This window comes from Haliotis cracherodii, unplaced genomic scaffold, assembly GCF_022045235.1.
Source record: "Haliotis cracherodii isolate W230 unplaced genomic scaffold, xgHalCrac1.p SCAF_10, whole genome shotgun sequence".
Taxonomy (NCBI): domain Eukaryota; kingdom Metazoa; phylum Mollusca; class Gastropoda; order Lepetellida; family Haliotidae; genus Haliotis; species Haliotis cracherodii.
The window spans coordinates 27,050,954-27,075,482 of NW_027266265.1; the positions used below are offsets into that span (position 1 = coordinate 27,050,954).

The following is a 24,529-nucleotide window of genomic DNA, read 5'->3' on the forward strand; positions in this document are numbered from 1 at the left end:
GTAAAAAGTAATAATTCTGTCGTAATTGAAAACTTCTATGTTCATGGGGTGTCCTGACATGTATGTATGAGTACATGTATTTAATGGCAGTAGCATAGTAAGGAGTATTTTATCATGGGCTATTAGTACTAACTTTCATGCAGTCTCTATACATGTATGTCAGTATGCAGCTTCACTGTTGATTTACTGGCAGATAAGATCACTTGGTTTAAAGAACATTTTAGTGGGTTTTTTTAAGCATGCAAGGAAAAGAGTACAATGTTGGGAGGGGGCAGAAAGACGCTATTTCATATATTGATCGTCTTCAGCGGGTAGGAGTGTCACTAAGTGGGATTAGATCCATGTAAAACAAGTTGGCTAGATTGAGACAAGACAGTATACAGCTCATGTTTCCTGTAGCATGGAGCAAAGTACAGACTATGGAATGTTTGTTACTGCATACAAGGTATATGATGGCAAGCGCTCTTTCTACTCACTGTAATTCATGTACCAAGATTACCCTGCCAGATTAAACTGATACACTACAGTTAAACTGCTGTAGATGAATTTTGTCATCTGTGTTGCTTGACTGTGGAATTACCAGACAGAAAGGTTGTGAATAGCATTATTTTGGTTGTGTAATGTTAAATGTTGAATAATTGGTAGCAGTGTATGTGTCTTTGTGTTTAGATGTTGATATTATTATCAATCACTTCTTACTTAATTCAGGCAGATGAATTTCTACGATGTTAGAAAAAATCGTTTTTTTTAAATCAAATTTACATTGAAATTAGATACAGACTGTTTTTCATTGCCTAGAAATGACTACTCTTATCAAGGATAATGTTCAACAAAGACAGAAGTTATGAAAGATGTTAGCCCAACTGAAGATGAAAAAGTGATGTTTGTGATTACCTGATGAAATCACAGCTACCTGTTGAATTCTACCTGTAATAAAACCAAGCTTAATTGCAGGTAGCTCAGGGAGCCATGGCTTTATGGGACTGCCATTGCCCTTAAAATATGCTTGAAGGAAACACCCCCACCGGCAAGTGAGATCCTTCCTTGGTGAAAGTTGCAGGTTCAGATAACAGTATATTCACTGCTTCCTTGAAATTGGTTGCAAAATGTCCAGGGAAGGAAAAAATATGTGTATACTTAAAGTTTGTGAAAGTTAAATTTGATCAGGGAAAATTTATTGGCATTTATGGATGTAGCTAAAGTAGGTTTGAAAATTCTCAAATCATCAAGAAATTTTCAAAACATGAAAGAAATTTTTTCCAAAAAATAGAATTTCATGATATAGTATGAATTAAGAAGTAAGCATTAATAGGGTTTCTTCTTGAAAAGGAAAACGCTGTGTTGAAAGAATTGGTGCTCACAACTGCTACTGAAAAATTCAGGCTTCTCAGCACCAGTAAATGAGTATGTAAGTAGTATTATATCCAGCCAATTATGTGTGGAGTTATGCAAGAAGCAGGTAACTGCAGACTGTTGAGTTAATCTGGTGCCAGGTTTTATTGTGCTGAACCCCAGGGACCTCTACTCCTTGTCACAGATGGAGTTGCTGGTCCCAGCTCAAAGTTCAAAGAGATTGAATTCAGGTATGGCCCAGATCCTATCAGCATGAGACCCAAGCTCATGGATTTGGTTGGTCCCAGGCCTCCACGCCTGATAGTCGTCCATTAAGCGAACCGCTAGCTCTGCCTCTCAGCAGAATACCATGTGACAAGCCGTTTGAAGCACCTCGATTCATTTCGGGACTCGTCAGCTACCTGTCTCTTAAGTCCGACCGTCTCTCTCCCTGCCGGCCTGGCTGCGACAACAATGGTTTATCGTTTATCATCCTCAGTCCACACACACGGGGATAGGATTCGCTCAGACCTCTCTGATTAAAACTTTCTATTGTGCAGGCTTGGCAGCAAGTGGCCTGTTGAAAGACTGCTTATTCTTTTGTGGGGACTTTTTTAAGTCTTTGGATCCAGACTCTCTGTTGACATGCTCTTGTGATTCTAAATATAGAGCCATTGAACTAGTATTGACTAAGTGGAGAGGCTCCGTGGCACATGTTGGTACGCCTAAAAGAGATATACAGTTTTTACACCAACATATTTATGAAGCATTCTGTTCAGCAGTCGAGGCTAAGTTGACGTAATCAGGTAGCACAGGAAAGCGGAATCGAGTCACGGTCATAATCACAGGTAGCAGGCACAGAGGCAGCAGACGGACTTGCTAGCAGACGACACTCTCTCTCTCTCTCTTCATCATGGTAAGTTTAAATGTCTTAAATCTTTCTTTCCCACTTGGTATTTACTGTTTGAGATAGAAGCTACAACCACTTTTTGAAGTTGTACAAGTTAAAAGGAATTTGTGATGTGACACAGTCACTTTCTTAGAATGATGGACTCAACTCATGGGACACTCCCACCTGTACAGCTCTCCTGTGTTGCCTCACTATAATGCCCTCAAGTCAAGCAGCCACTGTCTTTGATCTTGTGGCTCTTTGTTCTACTGAACTGAGCTGGTTGCCTACTGTTTATTCTCTGTTTTATTTCTACCTTTATTCCCTACTTGGTTTATATAGCTGTGCCATTGTTAGTCTTATAATGAGGCAATTGGGTGCATGTATGATGCTATGTTTGCTCGATGTTGAAGTATCAATGTCATTGGATGAAAGGGCAAGCTACAGGTGTATTTATTATAAGGGGCATCTGTTGTACCTGCCAAATCTTATGGGGGCACCCAGGTGCTCCTACATTTATACACGTTATCAACAACATTACCAGGAAATGTGGTCGCCACACATATTTTATGAGTTAGATTCTTGATTTCTATGGTTGCCTGCATCTCAAATCATTATCCGTTGTGAGGCCTAAAGGGAGAAAAGTATTTGATAGGAGTTTGAAATGCTGTGACTCAGAAGTAATGGAGACCTGACCTGGTTTCTGATAATACCATTGCGAGTACCTCCTGGACTACCCTGTGGCAGATCCAGGCTGAGCTCCGTTGACTCTGCTACCATCCCCCTCCTGGTGTTCAGTCACTAGTAGCCCCCCTCATTCCCAGGCTTGTCGGCTGGCTGGTAGGCAGAAAGGCCACTTGTTGATACCAGCATATTTGCTCTGCTATGATAGGCACAAGTTATTGATTGGCTTTCCTTCACTGCCGTCTAATTCTCATCTGTTAGAATCAATTCTCACTCACAAAACCAGTTTCCTATATATACCTAGAAATGTAAGGGGGACAGTTGATATAAGATTGAGGTTTGTCACTGTGACATGCGTTTCAAGCAGCCACAGAACAGCCTGTGGAAGGAGGAGTTTGATTGTCACTGCTGCCCCACCCACAAACAGGCTTTAATTTCTGTCTCCACAGGAAAGGTGGCTTTGTCTGCAGCTGTTGCAAAGCAACTTGAAATTATTCCAGATTTTATATTGGGTTGAGAAAGAAGCATATGTTGCCATGTCTCACCAGGCTGTCTCTGCCAGTCTTAATGCCAAGTGAAGAATAGGAAACAGCCTGACTACATCCAGTGTAATACGAAACTTGGCATCAGAATGTAGCGCTATCTAATCATATCATATATGATGTTATAATATTGATCCCAATTTATGAGAACTTTCTAAGTTTGAGTTAAGTAAGCTGGTAGATACTTGATATGTTAATGTTTAATATGGTTAAGTTTTAGTTTAAGAATTAGAATAATAAACAATCTGCTAAAATGGTAGTGGCTGAAATAGTGATTTCTGTGACCACAATAATGTTGATGATATTTATTATCATGAACCATTTCAATATTTGTCTTCCAGTATTTTAATATTTTAGGTTATCATGTAACAAGTTTTCATCCTGTCTAAATTGCTTCCCCAGACCTCATAAAAAACTCACAACTTTTAATTTGTTAATGTGCCACACAGTAGAAGAATGCCTAGTTCTCTTTGAAATACAAATCTTTGTGAGCTATCCTAAGTGCACTGCAGGTGTGGGAGCCAGGAATGGGACCAGTGTATTGGCATGTAGATTTCAGGACAGGAGGTGTCCCCTCTATTTATCAAGGTCCAAGCCTCTGTTCCTGGGACTTGATAGATAACATTGTTGTCAGGTTTTCTCTCCTCACTCTGTGTGCTCATGACTTGAAGTCATGGAATTATGGGGGTGGCATTCTCTTTTACACAGGGTTCATAAGGGTCAGGAAAGACTGGAATAGTCATGGAAGTCTACTCATGCTTTAACAGGCCTGAAATAGTTTTGGAAATAGAAACGTGTTATAAAGTCATGGAAAAATATTTATATATATACCAGTAACATTTCTCTGGTGAAATCAGTGACAGGAAAGTAAGTACCGGTAAAGCCCAACCATCAGCCATTTCCTATGTTATTCGGACTTAACACTTTTTAGAATCAATTGATTTATTACTAGGGAACTAGAAAATATACAACTTTTGATTTACAAGTCACTAACTAGTTAATTGGCTTATGAAAGGAATTTTACTTAGTCTGGGCTAAAATGTTTCCTTCTACTAGCCCAAACATGGCGCTATTAAAGCATCATTTTTAGTAGAGTTTAGTGCAATCATAAGGACAATTGTAGCTGAGCTTATTTGAACTAACAGAATTTGACTCGACTCAGGCCTGGGACTACTGGCTAAAGTCACAGACTATTTACTGAAGGGTTGGGAGTTGATAGTTCTGATGCTATTTTATATCTGGCTTCATGTATCTATCATATGTGGAAACTTCGACCAAGTGGTCCCGCATACATGAGAAGTCAATTCTTGAAGAGAACTATTCATTGTATTGAATTTCACAGCAGAACTCACCAGCTGACTAGGGTCAAGTCTTTGTCAGGTTAAATGTGGACATACTAAATATTCTTGTATCGTGCACATAAGGTTATTTTTTTTGCATGCTTGAAATGGAAACATTAGAAAGTTGCATTGAAGTGGGGTCAACAGTCCCTCCCTATGTGACGTTCAGGGAGGGCACAGGGAAGTTAATTGTGCATGAGTAATTACATTTGCAGGTTCCAGGGACTGAACATCCATGATAAGATAACTAGTAAGTGCCTCTAAATCGCAGATGATTTCCTGTTAAGAACTTGTATTACAACCTGTCAAATATAGTCACGGAAATATTTACTCTCTGGTAGTCTTTTCCCTGTTTCCTTCATGATAAATCTTTTATCAGTTTCTGCTTAACAGAAAATATCACATTCCAGGCATCAAGGGCAATTGCCTATTTGGTTTAGCATACTGCTGTGTGCTGCACAACTCTTGAAAGTGCTTGTACCGGTAATGAATATGTTTTATATTCGTTTCTATCTTCCTCCTGGACCGCTTTGTCTCACCACAGTCATGTATTTTACAGACATTTTGCTTTTGATGAAGAAAAGGATAAATTAAGTCATGACAAAAGCTGTCTACTGAGATTTTTTAAAATACGTTTTTGTGACAACATGTAATTGAATATCACTCTCAGTTGTTCATGTTTTTCACAAGGATATCTGTAAACATAAGTTTAGTCCATTTCCATGGATTGTTGACTTGAAGGTAGTCCTGGAGAAAATCTCCCCTTTTCAAGGACAACCCAAAACATGATCTTAGGCAAAACATTGCAGTCACTCTTCAAACTGTTCATATGCACCATTAGGACAATGCCTGTAGCAAGGGTAGACATCATGGGCTAAATCCAAGTAATCCACTTTTCATTTGCACAAATTTATTTGTTGCTACTACATTCTGGTTGGAGACTATTAGTCCTTGCTATTTATCACTAGTCTCAGACTAGCGGAACTGTACAGTGTCAAAACTTGTATTCAGTAATTTGATTAAGTTAAAAAAACCTATGACTTGAAGATATTCTTGAAATTCAAATGAATAAGAAAACTGAATCAGTTGTTGAATGAAAGTTGGAGGTGTATCCCAGTGTACGGATCAGAGGTTACCAACTTTATATCATGTTTGAGAGGTTAGGTAGATTTACAACAGAATTTAAGTTGAGGCACTGCATGCTGGGCAGCGTTACGTAACAGGGAAGGGGTTAAGTCTGTACATCCGAGAATGTTGTTCAAACAGACTAGCCACTTGAAGCAGCCAGTTTGTGGGGGAGAGAGGGAGGGGTTGGCAGTCTCATGGCTTCATGGCCATTGTAGTCAAAAGGAAGCAGATAAGAAGACTTGGGTCATGCGTCTCAATAAGGACCAGTAGAGTCGTCAACATGCATGTTTGGTAGGACCAGGGATAAAGAGAGCACTTGGTGCCCCAGCCAGGAAGTGTGATGGTAGAGATTGAGGGACCATGCTGGGAAAGAGAGGACAGTAATCAGGGCTGAACACAATTCACTGGACTTATGTCTCTTTAAGTCTTTTTATGATTCTGTTAGGATGAGAGGCATTGATGTGTTTGTCATGTATAAAAGTCTCAACACTGACTGGTGAATTCAAGGAAAGTGATCAGGATTGAGCCTCAGTGAATGATGATGCAAAGTTGGTCATACCATTTTTAACTCAAAATCTTTCTGGATCCGTGGTTATTTTTTCTCTCCTAAATCAAGTATTTGATGGTAGATGAAAGAACTTGTGTAATGTTTCATGGAGAACTATTCCTGCACCACCTGACACAGTTGGCAAATGTTCCCCTTAGTGATTCAATAGATTTTAAGTTTCTTGGACAAAGATTTATTAAGGAATGCATGATCTCCCATCATAAGAATGGAAACAATTCACACTCTATCATTATTTCTACTGGTGTCTGTTTCGGTGTAGGGGTTGATATTGGTAGCATGTGCTCTGGGTTGTCAGCATTAGGAGCGTGAAGGATTGATGTCTTCGTCAGCAGACATCACCGGGCTACATTATTAATGTACCTGCCTGTATTTCATAATGGAACATTGTTTGAGGTGATGCTCACGTCAAGACTACAGATGACTCCAGCTGAGATCTTTTGTTCCCCCCAAATAATGTAAATGACAACAATTGAAAATTGAAATTCCTCATATGCACAGGGATTTACTTGGGTATATCGATTTTGAATCTGGGGACTCTGAGTAATACATTTGAGGGGGAGCAAGGCATGAACATGGGTCTCCCAAATATGAATATGTGACTCGATAAAAAAATTATAATCATTGTACATGCTCAGAAGCCTCAAGCCTACTTGATGAGGGGTTCGACCATTTCACACTAAACATTGAGTTACCAGAGTCAGTTTATGTAACATGCCGTCTTCAGTTCGATCAATTTAATTATTCCAACACATACTCTTTTTGCATCCCACAGGACTTGCAATGTTAATTATTTGTGTGTATTCCCAATGTGTATAACATGCAGTATTCAGTGCGGTAAAACCCGGATATGCAGGACTTACAGAAATGAAATCTGATACTGGAGTGAACCCCATGAGGTGAGCATGCTGTTGTGTAGCACATCCCACAGCAGTGTAATGGTGGTTACAGCAAGTGTGTAGAGAGATAAACCAGCTAGAGATTAGACAATCAAATACTCTTCTGACATGACTTAGGTGATCAATTGAATGAACACAAATACCTTAAAACTAGCCTTCACCTCACTTAGATTATCTGATACTGAGAACATCCGGGGTAGATTAGGTCTTCAGCAACCCATGTTGCAAGCAACATGCTTGTCAAAAGAGGCAACTAACAGGATCAATTGGCCAGGCTCGCTGACTTGGTTGATGCATGTTATCATATCCCAATTGCGTAGATCAGTGCTCATGATGTAAATCACTGGATCGTGTGGTCCATACTTGATTATTTACAGACCTCCATCTCTATAGCCGGAATATTGCTGAGTGTGGTGTTAAACAACAAACACACAAATTGATTGGTTGATAAGTTTTTCTCTCATCAAAATGAAGTAATGACATTGAAGTAAAACCACCCCATACAAATGGAATGTCGGGAGGGGTCACCAAAATCTATCACACCTATTGGGTATGAATGGAAGTTACTTAAAAATGGGAGGTCAGCATAATATGATACAGTCCTAAGATTGATCACCCCCCAAACACCACCTCACCCATGATAAAGGACCGGTCCTTTAGTTTGATGATGATGAAGTGTATGTCATCAGATTGTTTTGTTTTAAAGACAAAATTTCTACAGGTGAATGAGATTTGGTGTAAGCAACAAGCGAAAATTGAGTCATTGAATGTCTATTCCAATGTTCAAGGCATGTGAAAATGTTATTTTGAAACAGGAGTGTTTCAACCTCTGGAAAACTTGCAGTTGAAATTCCATCCCAGATTGTGGATGTAAAAATACCAGCTATTTAGGCGGACAGTAAATAATTTTTTCCATCTGTTTTGAAAGCAGCATCTAGGATAGGGCAGAAAGTTTGTTGGAACAATTGATGGTAATGTTACATGTGACAGTGTTCAGCATGAACATGATCCTCTGCCTGTATTTCTGCTCACGTAGAGCTCCGATCTGGTTCTGCAGACTTTGGCTACCCAGGTCATCGCAGCCTGTCACAGCGAGAACCACTGAACTTTACTCATGTGCCTGTGTGGGATGCCAGATTAGGCACTGGCTGTTTAGCATACTGCATTGTTCTATTGTTACAAGGGTTGTGGAGGTATTCACTGAGTGGGAGCCGTCATGTGATACCTGGGCTCGCATGATTGTTTTACCTGGCTAGAAACTAAATTAATTCATACTTTGATGTCATTGAACAATGGAGCTTTACTCCCTCATCCTAGATTAAGATGATATAGAAGTAGAAGGGGTGTAGAGGGATATTGTCATGTTTCTACAAGAAACATCAAGTCAGATCTGAAAAATATTGTAATACATAACTTTTCAAGGGAACAAATATGTATATAAGTTCAGAATTCACAAGGCAGAAATTTAAATGAACTATTTGGAATGACAAGTAAATTTGATGTTTCTTGCTGCAAGTTATACCAATTTTTATCATAAAAGTGTGGAAATAATAATCAATTGAAGACAATTTAATTCTAGGCATAAATGATAAATATCGGATGTGCAGATAATCATGTTGAAAGATGGGGTAAATGTATTAGTATTTTTCTTATCTCAATGACAACTGAAGCATTATTACACCCATTAAGCCGGAACAGTAAATCATGGGCCAGGGAGAACACAGCCTGGGGGTAGTTGATTATGTAATGCTATAGTGGGGATGGCAGCAGCCATGGCAGATAATCACACCAGCTTAGTCTGCCTCAACAATTGTCTCGCCCCTTTTGCTTTCTATTGTTTTACCTTTATTGCCTTACCTGGAATCCTAGCCTTAATTCCCCAGGTGCCAAACTGAATCTTAATCATGTTTATGGTACCTATTGTTTGAATACTACTACTAACTAAGGTGACTGTGCTTGTTAATATTTGTTTAGTTTGTGGACAGTGTCACTCTTCCTGATATTGTGCCTTATAATGAGGACCCGAAGTTGAGGGTTATATAGAGGACATGGAATAAGAAATAAGTGCGACATTCACAGTGCTCAGACTCAGATGGGATGGCAATACAAGGAAGTGAATTTACCCACCTCTCCAGGGCAGTGCTATAATGAAAGTGTTTTGATGGCTGGTGACATGGTATAAGGAGGGAATGCTATATATGTCTCCACTACAAAGAGGATGCTTCAGGGTTTATATATAGACTTTAAAGACTTTGAATTCTGTCATGTCCTAGAGGATTAAGGCGACAGACTGATTCCCTGTGCGGGGCATAGAACAGGTGCCTGTCTCTGCCATACGTTAAGCTTGGCGAACAATACCTGGCTCTGACATTTCCAAAAAACATGTAAGTACTGCTTCTTAAAGTTTAAAACTTCTTAAAGTATTTTGGTAGAACTTTAAGGAAATGTCACTTTCTTAAGTCTTGGGCCTAGGATTTGGAGAGGAACGCTTAAAGAAATAATTAGTTTATGTATGTGTAGTTCTCATGAACAAGGTTTTTGTTGTCAGGCAGAACTATGCATGGTGGACTTAGGAGATTTGAGTTGCTGCATTCCAAGATGTAGTGGATATGTTACACTGGTGTTGTTTGTTGGTGTGCATGGAAGTTAGTTACACTGTACACTAGTCAGGAGATAGTTTGTTGATGCAGGTTTATTCCATTTTACAGTTGATCAATAAGAAAGTGTGGGACTCTGACTGTATATTACATGCATGAAGAATGTCTCTGTCAACTTTACAGAGGGACAATGTTAATGTTTTTGCTACTTCAACCTATAGTATAGAAGCTGTAGCATCAGTGAAGACACAGTTGTGTTGTGGATTTCAACCTCTTTATTCTTTCACTGCAATACGTGGTACAAATGCTTGATAAAGGTATGAGCACCTGTAACGAAATGTTGCTTTGACAGAACAAAGCAGGTGAATCCATTGAGTAAACTATCTTCAATATTTCAACCAATGTTTGTTTTCCAAACAGGATCAGTGTTTAAACTTTCCTGATTTTTGTTATTTGGGAAATGTGAAATTCTATATTTTTCTCCTCAAATATAATTATAAGCATGTCTTATGAATTTAACCTGAATTCTGTACAGTGGGGTGGAACATTCAAGTGTAGGTGTCCTGGTGGTTAAGCCACATGTGCAGGGGTGTTTTCCTGGATGTCGCCTCCTCAGTGTTTAACCCTCTCACCTCCATGATCGGCTTTAACCCATACCTTCAGGTGCGATGTGGCCTCACTTTGCTCCCTGCCTGTGAAAGCAGCATGGAGAATAAGATGAGTTACATATTCTCAGTTTCCAGTATCTTTTCCTGGTTTTAACAAGGAAGACTTTCTTACTAGCTCTGTTAAAAATGTTTTATCCTTTGAACATCTTTCCCAAAGACAAGCTGTGAGTTTCCCGGTATTGGTGTGGACGAGACTCACTAGGTGGTACTTGGCGTACATGCCAGAGTCCTCCACTGACATGACCTGCTTCCTTATTCACAGCATCGATGTGTGAGATACAGGAAAATAAACGTTATTCCACATGACCAACACAAGTTATGCAGAACAAATAATTGGATAATACTTTGACAAAATTCAAAGACTTTTGAAAGGGTTGTTTGAAAGATAATAGAAATATATGTCTGTCACATAATTATGCTGGAAAGCATTCTGGAAATAGTTTTTCATTTGTGTTCTAGTCTATAGCATACTGCAATTCTTAAGTCCATTTCTTCACCATCTCTAGACACAAGGACCTCCATGGCATTAACAATATGTACATAAATTTATTTTACAAAAATAGTTTTTTTACAGAAATGAGTATTTGAGTATGTTGTAAGTACTATGGTTCCACATGCCTGTAGGTGCTATTGTTCAACATTCATACATGTTTCAGTGTTGCATGTTTTTAAAGAGTTATGGCCTGGATAGGTCATGGTCATGAGTGCAGTGTATGAGTGGGTATGGTAAACGAGGACACTGCTGATTCATGGACAGTTTCAGAGTTCAGAGGAAAAATATGACACATTTATTTGTGGATTGTGATCGGCACAGATAAGACTGAGGAAAGAGGTGGCAGTATAATAAATTAGAGCTTCAGGCTTATTCAGCACTAAAATTTCCTCGGCAAAGTCAGACGAGTCAGAAACCTGAAACCTTATCGGGAAATTGAAACAAGGATACAACTGCTTTAGCAGTAAATGCAAAGCTTAGTCAGGATGAATCGGAATCGTAAACTTTATCAAATATTGCTTTGAATGGATTGTAGCGAAGTGCTGAGTCACGTAAGGGCATGGATATAAGAACTGATGAATTGACATGCATCAGTTGCTGCTGACGCCTTCATAATTACACTCAATGGGAGATCATTTAATTTCATGTTCCCCTTGTTTCAAATATGTCTTTTCAACTTGTTCACATATACCTGTTTAAGCCCTCATTAAATTCTAACTGTCATGTTGTTTGAAAGTGAAGGAAATATAGTGACTTATTTTCCATGTTGGATGTTTTCAGTACAGAGTAGGCAATATTGGTAGCCTAGTTATTGAGCCCTGTGATAGCTTGTCTGTGAACAGGTAATGCTATCAGATTATAGGAACAAGGTCCACGCTGTATCAGTTCCCGAACTTCAAGATGGCCCTGGTCAGATTTGGACTGTGGCATGTATTATTTCTCTGCCAAGTGGAGATAAGTTCACGTGGTACCACTTGAAGTGCTTGGCCTTGAGTAAACATGGTTCACAGGCCTGAAGTCAGATTAAGCAAAGTTGACTGCAAGCTTGTTTGATCGATGCTAAGAATGCAAGAGTTAACTCCCTTTACTTCTTGCATTTTGTCCCAGTGATACAAGTAAATGTATAATTAGAGGTGATTCAAGAACAAATCAATCAAAATAATAATCAATTTTTTGTGAAACTTAATCAACAATTTAAAAAAAATTTCCCTATATACAGCTTTATAGAAAACAGCAACTGTCATTAGCATGATTAGCTGTATACATGTTGTACCTGAGATGATTAATTGTTATTGTTGTTGCCTGAATGGTTAATTAAATCACAAGAAGTGGTATCTAGGTAATATACATGTGATTATTTTGCTATTAAAGTGCAACCCACCTAATTGCTGTCTGTTGGTTTCAGGGTGCCACCAGAAGCCCAGACCAGAGGGGGGAGCCTAGTCCAAGATGGAGGACGGTCACGATGCAGGAGCAGATGCCAGCGCAGATGATGTAGAAATATCTGCTGCAGCACCCAAAGGCCGAGGGAGATTGAGAATCTGCAAGCAGTGCAAGTTCACCTGTACAGACTCTATCGAGTTCCTCCAACACCAGACAAAAGCACACGGTGAAGGAGACGATAGTCATCCATCTAAGAAGGGTGCACTCAAAGTGGCAGTCATAAAGAAAAGAACTTCAAGAAGTGAATCTGAGATCTCAATGGACAGCATGACCTCTGAAAAGGTTAATGGAGAAGAAGTTCCATTTGTTACAGAGATGTATGATGAACCAGAACATGAAGATGATCGGCTCATCATTGCCGAGGAAAATGATCAAACTGATGGACAGGACCCTTCTTCGGTAACGCCGACCCGATGTGGAAATATCCAAAACAGAACATATGTATGTAATGTGTGTGAGTTCACCTCCACCAGTGCCAAGACATACCTGCACCACCAGAAAGATGACCACAAGTACGACTTCACAATATACGAATGTGACATTTGTGAGTATGCAACCAAGTACAAGCAGAAGTTGCCACGGCACCGCAAGCTTCACTTCTCGGGGCAGGAAGGCATGTTGCTGCCCAACAACACTTTTGAGGAGACTCCAAATAACTCCCTTCTGAATCATAGCCAAGAAGAAGACATGTCAATGATTGGTGAGGAAGACGACGATGAAATAGATGAGGAAGAAGATGACCCTGTTGTCACTGTCATTCCACAGCCTGTAATTGAAGTGCCTTTCATCCCAGAGAAAAAGAAGAAAACTCGCCAAGAGGTGGACCCAGCCAAATACTTTGAGGTTGTGGATGACACTGGCATAAAGTATGCCTGCTCTAGCTGTGGGAATGTGTACAAGTGGCGCAAGTCCCTCAACAAACACTGGAAAGAAAAGCATGGAGGAGAGGTCCCTGATGGCAGCAAGAAGCCTCCAGGTCTGATGTATCTTGTAAACTCAGGCAATCACACCATGTACGGCAAGAGGCGTATCTACAGCAACAGTGTCCTAGCAAGCATGCAACAACCATCAAGTGCCAAGTCTCCCTCGGTGTCCCAGTCACCAAGCCTAGTTCGAGCGGAAACCCCTGTGAGCATGGGTTCATTGATGAATGGTCCCTCGCCAATAACGTCTGATTATACTGAAACCACCTCGGCACAGCCAGTTGTCTTCCCAAAATTCATTGGTCCTTTTGTGAACAACACCACCCCCTCAGCCTACACACCACCAACTGCTACCTCGATACAAGATTATGTGTCTGCTCATATTCAGAGACAAAAGGAAGAGGTTGAGGGTGCCAAGAGGCCTTCGAGGTCTCCACAGTCTAACTCAGGGTCACAAGAACAACCTTTAGACTTTTCCGTCAGGAAAGATGACAATCCTACACTTGATCCCAGCTTCTTCAAAGTCAAGATGGAACCTTTATGGATGGGTGACGAAGATCCAAAGGCTTCGCTTACTGATGAATCTAGCAAGAATAACAATGCCATTCTACAATGTACCAAATGTTCCTTTGTAGCTAAAACGTTGGTCGACTACAGCTCACACATGACTTTGCACCTCAACAGGCGGGCTTTCAAATGTGCCGTCTGCCAAGAACATTTCAATGGAGTTGAAGATTTGAACAAGCATTTTCTTGATGAGCATGCAGAGAAAATCCAAGAACACAAGGATGCTATTCAGAAAATCCCCCATGGCCTGCAGCAGACTTACCATTTGCTGAAGATGCCACTGGATGCCATCACTCACCTCTCATCCCAGGATCTATCCTCCACTGATTCCAAGCAGTTGAAGTGTAACATGTGTGACTTTGTAGCCAAGTGGCCAGCAGAGCTCCAAAAGCATGCTGTGTCACATTCAGAAGAGCGTCCGTTCATGTGCATGGTCTGTGGATCAACATACAAATGGAAATGGGACCTTGTCAAACATTTTGAGAAGAGTCACCATACACTACCAAATCCTTACAAGAGACGTGAAACATTGGGAGGAGGTGCCAACAAATCAAACAACAATGATCAGAGCCATACCTCTGCTGACGACAGCCTCCTGTACACCTCCACAACTGACGATTTGGATGATCTGGCCTACTTGCAGAGGGATGGGGAACCAATGTCCAAACGCAGGAGGATGTCCGACTCTGATATGCCGGAACTAATTCCCAAACCAAGAGATGATGACCATATTGCTGTATTTGATGACAGCAGAGACTTGGGCATAGGTAAGAATATACTGGAAGCTCCATCACTGTATGCTGAAAGGCCCTCGTCATTGCCTAGTAAGTTAGACTCTTATGCTGATCCAGACCATTCTAATGATGATGAACACAGCACAAGTTCCATCAAGATTACTAATGTGCAGTCCCTGTATGATGATGAGATGGACTACCTGCTATATAAGCATGATGCTGACAGTATGATTCAACGACCAGTTACAGAAGAAACACAGAAGGCTATTGCTGCAACAGTGCGTCAAAGATTGAATAATTTAGATTCTCAAAAGTTCCTGCAAACTGACATGAACTCCAACAACATTAATTCATCCTGTGCTGATATCCTGTTGCCCTACAAGTGTCCCAAGTGCGAGTACAGAGCAAGGTGGCCATCTGAGATCACCCAGCACATGAAGAACCACTCTGACGAGAAGCCATATCACTGTCCTCGATGTAATTACAGGAGCAAGTGGAAGTGGGATGTAGTGAAACACCTTAAGCGTTGTGGTGGAGGAACAATAAAAGACGTGATCGATACTTCTAGATTCATTGGTAGCAAACGTATAGCTCCTCCCAATGTGACAGTCCTTCCTGAAGGCAAGCTCCAGCAACAGACACCCCAGCCCGTTGCCTACCTGGTCAGCTCCAACAACACTGATCATACAGGGGGACAAGGAGCAGTCATTGTACCCATCATGGCAGGCCAGTCACAAGGAGCTCCACCTCTGATATCTGCAAATCAAGGAAACACTCCAATCCAGCCTAAGCCTGTCAATACTGGATCTAGTCATCAAGTCAAACAAGGCAATAACTCTCATTCATCCAAACAGACTGTATTCAGAAGCCTCATCAACCAGGGTCTGTATCACTGTCTAGAATGCCCTTTTGTGGGTCACAGCCCAGCTGAACTTAAGCGTCACTCTGTGCTGCATTCAGAGAACAAACCCTTCACCTGTGGGACCTGCGGCTACAGCTCCCGATGGAAGTGTGATCTCAAGAAACACATGAGAACCTACAATCACTTTTCCAGCCAAGTGTCAAGATCTCCAGGGCTTAATGGAGATGATTCTGGACATACCGACAGTGACGAGCCTGACCGTCCAGAAAGACAAGTGTTCACCTGCACTAAGTGCCCATATGCAACTACTAAACATCATATCTTGGAAACTCACATGAAAATCCATGGGACACCATCATCATCATCATCATCTCCTGCCAAGTTCAAGTGTAAGCAGTGCGATTTCCAGGTGAATGATCTCTCGAATTTCCTCCAACACAGAGTCACCCACTCCAATCAAAATGCAGCTGCTTCAGCTCAAGCCTCTCCAAGTCCATCTGATGTTCAGAGACATGAAGAAATCGATGCTGCCCGCCTTAAACATCCCAGAAAGGCAATGAAGAGGCTTCAATGCTCTAAATGTGACTTTGTATGCTCCAAAAGAGAAACCATGGAAATTCATGAAGCAGAACATGAAAAAGAACTTAACTATAAATGCTTCTACTGTGACATGACAGTGAATGATAAGGAATCGCTGCTTGACCATATCAGTACTCATACCGAGTTCAACCCAGACGAGTGGGAGACATTCTTTATGGAAGATGACCAGTCTGATGAAGAGGACGATCATCTCCCAGAACCCACAAAATTCACTGTGGCTAGATCAACTCCAACAGATGCTGTTGATGTGCCATCTCCACCTCCACTGAAGATGTTCCATCCCAACCAGCAAAGGGCTAACACAATTGCTCAGAAAGACTTCCATTCAGTTGGGCCACCGCAACTACACATTCCACGATCTATGCAAAATAGTCAACAAGTGATGTCTTCCAAATCCGTATGCTCCCCTTCTTCTACACATTTGTCACTTATCAGTGGTAATAATGGACGAAGTGCAGGATCGATATCATCGATACATTCCAGAAACATTCCTCAACAGCAAACCTCCAAATCCAACCATGTATCAGGCCAGGGATATGAACATTCCACCTTGAGGAATATCCAGCCCGCCCCAACAGTCACGCGGAAACGCTTTACTTGTGAGTGGTGTGAAGCAATGTTTGCCCATGTCACAACACTGTATCAGCATGCCAAGAATGTACATCCTCTAGAACTTCGCAAACAGGAATTGGCAGAAGCAGCTAGGTCTTCCTACCAAGATTCTTCATCAAATCATCAGTCATCACAAAATCAAAATCCTCAGAGACCACAGCAGAGACAACAGCAGCAACAACAGCAACTATCCCATCGACCAAAGCCACTACATTTGGTATCAAGTCCACAGTATAACCAGCCGAAACAGTCATTAGTATCTGAGAATAAGCGGCAGTTTCTTGATACTTTAAGACACATACTGCCAAATGATAGCAAACAGAGCAACATGCATAACACACATGTCAAATCACAAGGCATGACTGCTGAAAACATTACCAGTACTCTGATGAGAGCTAAGAAAAGCACCAGCCCTCAGAAGAAAGCTAGATCCTTCCAGTGCACCAAGTGCCCCTTTACTGCACCAAATGCTGTCACGTATCTCCGCCATGTTGAACGCCATGGCAGTAATTGCAAACATACCTGTTGGTTCTGTGATTACAGCATTGACCGCCTTAACCTCCTTTATCAACACATGAAGGGATCTCATTCAGACAAATGGAAAGGGTCCGAAAGTGAGATGCAGCTCCCAGCAGGCCCTGCCCCTACATATCCCATTATTGTAGAGGACGATCCACACACCATGGAGAAAATCAGAGCTGAACTCAACTTTGCAAATAACTATCAGAAGAACAAGAAACCTGTCCTGATCCTCAAGGAACAGATGACATGGAGAGGAGTCCCCATCCAGATCTGTAGCATGGATGGGAAGAAGAGCTACAAATGCCCTAAGTGCTCCTATGTTAACAGCAATATTGCCAATGCCGCTAACCATGTACGCCAACACGGTTCGAACAGAAAGTACCAATGTAAATACTGTGACTACTGTAGTGACAATCTGAAACTCATCTACCAACACATGGACAAAGTGCATCCTAAGGAACCAGCATTCATTGAAGTCACCAAGAACATTGAAGTGGGGTCTGCAGACATTGACTCCGATGAGAGAGAGAATGCCGAGATTGAGGGAGAAATGGATGCAGAAATGGAAGCAAATATGGAAGAGAATATGCTGATGAGCTGCCCTAAGTGTCCCTTCAAGGCCAAGCTGTATGACATCTACCGTGCTCATGTGTTGATGCACACCTACAATGGACAGTACAAGTGTGAACACTGTGACTACAGTGTGGATGATCTGGGCATCCTAACCCGCCATGCTGTTGTCCATGAAGAGAAGGACAGTGAGAAGGACGGCAGTCTGACGCCAGAAAAGAAACACTTCACAAGCATGCTGAACCTGAAGAGAGTGAATGATGAAGCTCCTTTACCTGCAAAGTCCAGTCCCAACAAAGCTGCTGAGCTGGCCACAAAGCTACTGACCATGCAAGCCAGGCAAGTTCTACAAAAGTCCCGTTTAAGTGGCCGGGTTCGCTACAGGTGCTCTCGATGTCCATACAACACCTTCTGTAAGAACAACATCATCAAACATCGTAAACAACACATTATCAAGAGTCGCTACAAGTGTCCTCTTTGCAACTACAGTGCAAGTCGAGCATACCTGCTCCAGCAGCATATCAAATTCCATAAAACTGAAAACAACAGTCCTGAAAACTCTGCTGAGAAGAGCTACCAAGACATTGTTTTAGATCCTCTAGATAAAAGCAACAAAGAATATGAGAAGTTGCAAGAAGAGATCGAGGCAGAAGCCGAGTCTAGACCTGATGGTGCAGGAGAGGAGGTGGAGGGAGACGATGACATGGACATGGAAGAAGAAGTCACTGAAGAAGAGCCTGAAGGGGAGGAGGATGAACCAGATCTGACTGAGGCAGACGTTGACATGGAAGAAAAGACTGATGGCGACAATACTGGTGAAGAGGGTGAAAATGCTTTATCCATCCTGTCACAGCACAGGAGTTACAGATGTAAAGACTGTCCCTTCAGCAGCAACTCTGGGACAGAGTTTCGCAAACACTGTTTGCTTCATGGTGCAGCACACAGGTACAAGTGTGACTTCTGCTCATACAGCCTGGACAGACTCAACCTGCTGACCCAGCATCGCCGACTTCACGCTGATGAACCAGACTTTGATCCTGCACCACCACCATCTGCTCTCCTGAATCTGGATGTTCTCCGACTGGAATCTGAGAAACATGTAGAGAAAGTGTCATCTACTCTCGAGAACAGCGAAAGTGCTGAGCCTGAACCAGTGGAGGAGAGTGAGAGTGAGCCTATGAGGTACTCCTGTCCCAACTGTCCTTTCAAAAGCAATGCACTCAAGAGCTACAATGTCCACTTTCAGATGCATGGAATAAAGAAGAAGTACATCTGTGACTACTGTGACTGGAGCATTGACAGACTAAACCTGCTGTACCAACACAGAAGAGTTCATACAAAGCAACCTGGATTCAACCCAAGTCCTGACGAAATCAACATTTTGAACAGAGACTATGCTCTTGAAGCCCCTGGAAAATTTGAAGCTCAGATCATGGGCTTCAATAAACATGTTGAAAATGATAATAAAAGTAAAGAGACTGTTGAAAAGAAGAATTTGTACAACTGCAAAAGTTGTCCATTCAGTACCAGCAACAAAAACAGCTTTGCCTACCATAAGATGCTGCACCGAATGCGAGCTCGCTACATGTGTCCTGAATGCACCTACAGTGTTGACCGATGGAATCTCCTGAACCAGCATCTGCGTCTTCATCAGGACACAAAGAAACAGCAGGAGTCTGAGGAACATCAGCAGGGGCAGATGAAATGTCCCAAGTGCCCCTACCTAAGTCCAAGCACAGAGATTTTAGAATCTCATCTAGGCATGCATGGATCTGAGAACAAGTTCAATTGTCAGTTCTGTGACTTCAGTGTCGAAACTATCATTCACCTGCAACAGCATGTAAAGGTTCACGAAGAAAGGTCGAAAAGCTTGATGTCTCCAGCTAAGAATGGTGACCACGGAAACTTGTATGAGCCACAAAGTCCTGATGTTGTGAATCCCCAGCTGTACTTCAGTTCCCCAGATGACACCAACCTCAGCGAGGACAGTGAGGAGATGGAGCTTAAATGTGACCGATGCCCTTTCAGCACAACCTCCAAGGAGGAACTGGATCGCCATGACAACCAGCACAACACACCCAACTGCCTCCCTTGTTGCTATTGTGACTTCAGCTGCTCAGCTGAAGAAGAGCTTCAGGACCACATCGAGGTCCACTTCCCGGGTACTGCTGTTGATAAGGAGGTGATTAAGTCTATCATCACTAAATATCAACTGGAGAAGAACAATAACAGCCTGACTGAAGCCCCAGCAGTGAAAGAAGTGGCCAAGTCCCCGACAGAGACCAGCACCCCAGACTCCACTGTGGGGGAGGAGCAGAAGACCCAGAAGGACTCGGAAGAAGACAGTGCTGATGCTAGGGCTAACTTGACGTCCACCAGTTCCAGGACCAAGGTCTATGTGTGTCAGTATTGTGAACGTGAGTTCGAAAACAAAAGCCTCATGATGCAGCATGAACGCCAGCATCTGATTGGTCATCAGTACTGAGCCTTTACCCGTAGACAAATACCATGAATAGACTAGGAAATAGTTTCCAGAAATCTTTTACTGAGCTGCTGACTATATATTTTTATGAATCTTTTGAGTATTTAAATTTCATACCAGAAGTGCAACTTGCTGAGGTGACATTTAATCAGTGTATCCAGTGCTGTGAGTCAATCATTCAAGATATGTGAATCAAAGGATGCTGATGTTGAACGACTGAATTTATATGTCGCGATGAATGAATGTTTTATGTGAATATTATGCAAAGACAGTGACTGACCTTGAGCTACAAGTGCAATTAAGAGTGAGAGGTGACACAGTTGTGTGAGTCCGTGAAGTTGACATTCCGTAGTTGACATTTGAAAGTGCTGTAGAAGGACTTGCAAGTCTTCCAGTTGTGAAGCCAGAGTCAAGTATAAAGGGATTGTATTCAGTGACTATGAAAACAATCTCTGCCATGTGTAACTAGTTTGTTTGGAGGAAGAACATACAGAACCATCACACTGTGTCTGGAGGGGGATTCTTTCCTTGGTGGAAAGACGTATATTATTGCTGTGAATCACAGTCCAGATGAGTGTGATGAAGACTGGTGACCATCATGAACAATGGTGACATGTATCAATATATGAACACAACATTTGCCATAATACTGTTTTATATGCTTACCAGTAAACTCTGACCATGTGTTGGCCATGGATTTGATATCTATCATCAGCAAAGGTTTGATAGATGGAAGATATTATGGTATATTTTATGATAGATTTATATGTCAGATTTTACTGGTATGCTCAACCGAGCCAAATTGAGTGGACAAATTAATGCTTCATATATTGGTTGTTTATTAATTCCCAGGAAGAATGCATTTTATTGTGAATACTTTCAAGGATATGTAAATAGATTATCATCATGCAGAACACTATTCTTCCAATGTAAAGAAATGCAGGAAAGTATTAAGAAACTCTGATATGCTGAAATTGTTTTTCAGCAGTACAACGAACACAGATTATACAACATAAAAATGGATGAACAAATCTGATGTCAGAACAATTTTATTGCCTGGCAGAAATTATATTTTTTTCACAGTTGCCTTGTAGTTTATATATTTGAGGGTTTGACATAATGGGACAAATTTCATTGACTATGCACCTTTGTATTGCTGACGGGACTGCCCAGTCAATTAAGTGGGAAATATATGTATGCATTTTATGGATAGTTTCCATTCATTATTTGTAAATACTTTAAAACATAAAGGGACATTATTTTGATAAGATATTTTGGTAGTCTACAGATCGGTGCTGGTGGATTTACTGTGATGGTTGTACGAAGTAACGTGTATCAAATTAGTACCATTGATGTTTCATTGTTTGCTCTTGATTCCTGACAAAATACTGCCACTTACGTGCAATGAAGTACTTTGGAAATCATTTTGTATATTTATGGAGATAGAAATCCTATTATGCATAACAAATTTACTGTTGAACAAATCGTCTAGTAAAGCTTTTGATCAAACTTTTGTTAGGTTATCCACTTATTTTATCAGGTAGATTTCTTAGAGCCATTAGTTTTCATTGTTGTACTGCTGTTGTCTACTCTGTTCCTTGAAATCATATCCTGTACCTCAGATGTTTTCTCCCATCTCATGTACATTCCAATATTGAAAATTGCACAATGTCTTCCGTATAGATACTATTGTGGGCACAACTAGTTAAGTACATTGCATCAGTAGTTAATTTTGACTTGAGAGATAATATGTTGTGTATACAGACCCAGAACTGTAAAGTATCATTTCCAAGTTTCATGAACAAGGTGGAAATTTAAATGTGATGACAATTGGAATTTAAGAATTGATTATAATTAGATATTACCATTGAGGTCACAAAGCAGTTTGAAACTAGTATGTAAAAACAAATTCTCTACAGAATTGATTCCGAATGTGTTCAATGAAATTCAGTAACCAGGATATTGAACTGAATTTTAGCACAAGCACATGATGAAATTCAAATAACACTTGATAGTGCAAAAATTAATTTTGTAGACCCATGCAATGAAATGTCCATTTAATCATGAGATAAATTCTTTCTCTTGTTACTTTATGCCAGAGAAAGAAGCTGTCTCTGAAGTTCTATTGTTGCCAAAGTAGCTGCTCACGTTGCTGAGAGTATGCACAGAAAGCACCTATGCAGAATATAGATGTGGTTATATACATGTTGATATTTATCCTCTACTCTGATTAATGATTAACTTGTTGCCTTGAGATGAACAAAGCTAGTAGCAGATAACCGTTATTTTTTTTAATGAACATTTATGCAGATCGCAGCAAGGAGTATATATTTTGTACTAAATTTATTATGAATATCATGTGCCTTCCTATAATAATATGTACATTCCAAAGTGCTGAAATAGAGTATGGTTTGTTAACTTCCACCAATTGTTAGTACTGTTTTATTCATGACAAGTGCCTTATCTGATTGGTTGTCATCCTTTTAAAGCCAGACAAATTCCATTCCAGGCTGACCAAATCCCCTTTTAGATACATGTTACAATGTCTTGGAAGTGCACAAAACCTGTATCCAACGTAGTTCTCGTTCAGCATAGAGGAGTGCAGCTGTTTGAAATTCAGCTTAAGAGTTTCATCCAAATTGAAATTCAACAAAGTCCTTAATGTCAACATGGTGATGATGCCCCGTATTTTTACAAATGCTACGGTATATTGTCAGACAGCACATGTACTTCATCTTTCACACAATATGTCTGCCAAAATAATTGTGTTAAGTTTACTTATGATCCCTGTTGTGTGGGGAAAATAACTGTTTCCAAATATTGATGTTGTAAGTCATGCTGACTGTCTTAGTAAGATGCTGGGGATTATTGGCCTAGTATGAGAAAAAAACATCTCAAACTGTCTTGAAAATTGTTAGCCACACAATGATTTCCATATTTTTGTTATTATAAATGTTTTACCTTCCCATAAAATGTGTGGGGGAGTTTTGTTGTAAACTATCAACTCATTTTCATGACAAAGACATTGTTAAAACCACAATTATTGTACATGACGCAGATATTGTGGAAATAACACTTTACCCTGTGCTATCTGTACATTCCATCACCTCGGAGGACTTTCCTTACAATGTTTGTTTTCTCACATCTCAAAACATTTACAGTTGACTATGTGGAAAGTAATTGATGGAAATAGTGATGAAATGATTTGCTGGTTATTTTTGCTGTAAGAAGCCATTCCTTTCCTTTGTACCTTTCATAACATTCCTACCACTGTGGTCCAATGCATATAGGGCCGTGTTGTATTTATAACTGAACAATTTTAGCTTGTTTTATTTTCATGTTGTTTGTATTTGCCTTTGGCATATGCCGATATTGCAATATTTAGGTGCTATATGTTCTGTATATTTGATTTAAAGCACCCTGATAGTATATATAATTGAGGCTTGATTTCTAGGGACTTCAGCACAGTAGTATGTACTAGTATTTAGTTTCACGCTCTTCTGTTTTAAATCCATGGTTTCAATGGTTGATATCATAAGTTAATCAAATCATAATAAAAGTTCATTTTGCTTGAAAAGATCAGTTGATTTGTTATTACCCTGAATATTCAGAATTGGATGGTCAGCCTAGGGAACGTGGTTTGTATGTCATCATACTTCAACAGTGGTTATGTCACTCACAGCTACTGTTGGTTATGGTCAAGAGATGACGATTTTGCAGGCAGCTGTGATATTGCTGGAATTGTGCTTTCTCCGGCATATTCTTCATACCAATAAATATGTTTTGCATGGGAGAAATGATATAAGTTTGAGGTCATCAAACGAAAGTGGTGACTAACAGCCGACACTCGGCTCCAATGTGGTACAAATGCAGAAAACGGGTTCTCTTTATTCGCTCGCTATCATGCATGGAAATTTATTACTGAATGACAACAATTTGAATTGTTTTCTCTCTGCTATGACAAAATAAAGTCTTGACCCATTGCAACCAGCCACTTCACATTTAGATTCTTCCAACAAACAAGTACAACCTGACAATCCATACTGTGAGGGAGCTGACCGACATCAGGTTTCTTAA

At 40.6% G+C, this 24,529-nt stretch overlaps 1 protein-coding gene across 3 annotated transcripts in view; it reads left to right on the forward strand.

The window, feature by feature from the left end:
* Positions 1–24,005, forward strand: part of LOC139454222 (uncharacterized) — a 40,194-nt gene extending 16,189 nt beyond the window's left edge. For 2 of the 3 annotated variants that reach the window (XM_071235801.1, XM_071235803.1), the window contains exon 2: positions 12,543–24,005. In XM_071235801.1, coding sequence (XP_071091902.1) covers positions 12,587–20,455 — 7,869 coding nt within the window. In that variant the 5' untranslated portion in view covers positions 12,543–12,586 and the 3' untranslated portion in view covers positions 20,456–24,005. Of the gene's footprint in view, positions 1–2,059; positions 2,249–12,542 lie in introns of those variants that run through there. The other variant, XM_071235802.1, reaches the window with a different exon arrangement.
* The last annotated feature ends 524 nt before the right edge of the window (positions 24,006–24,529 follow it).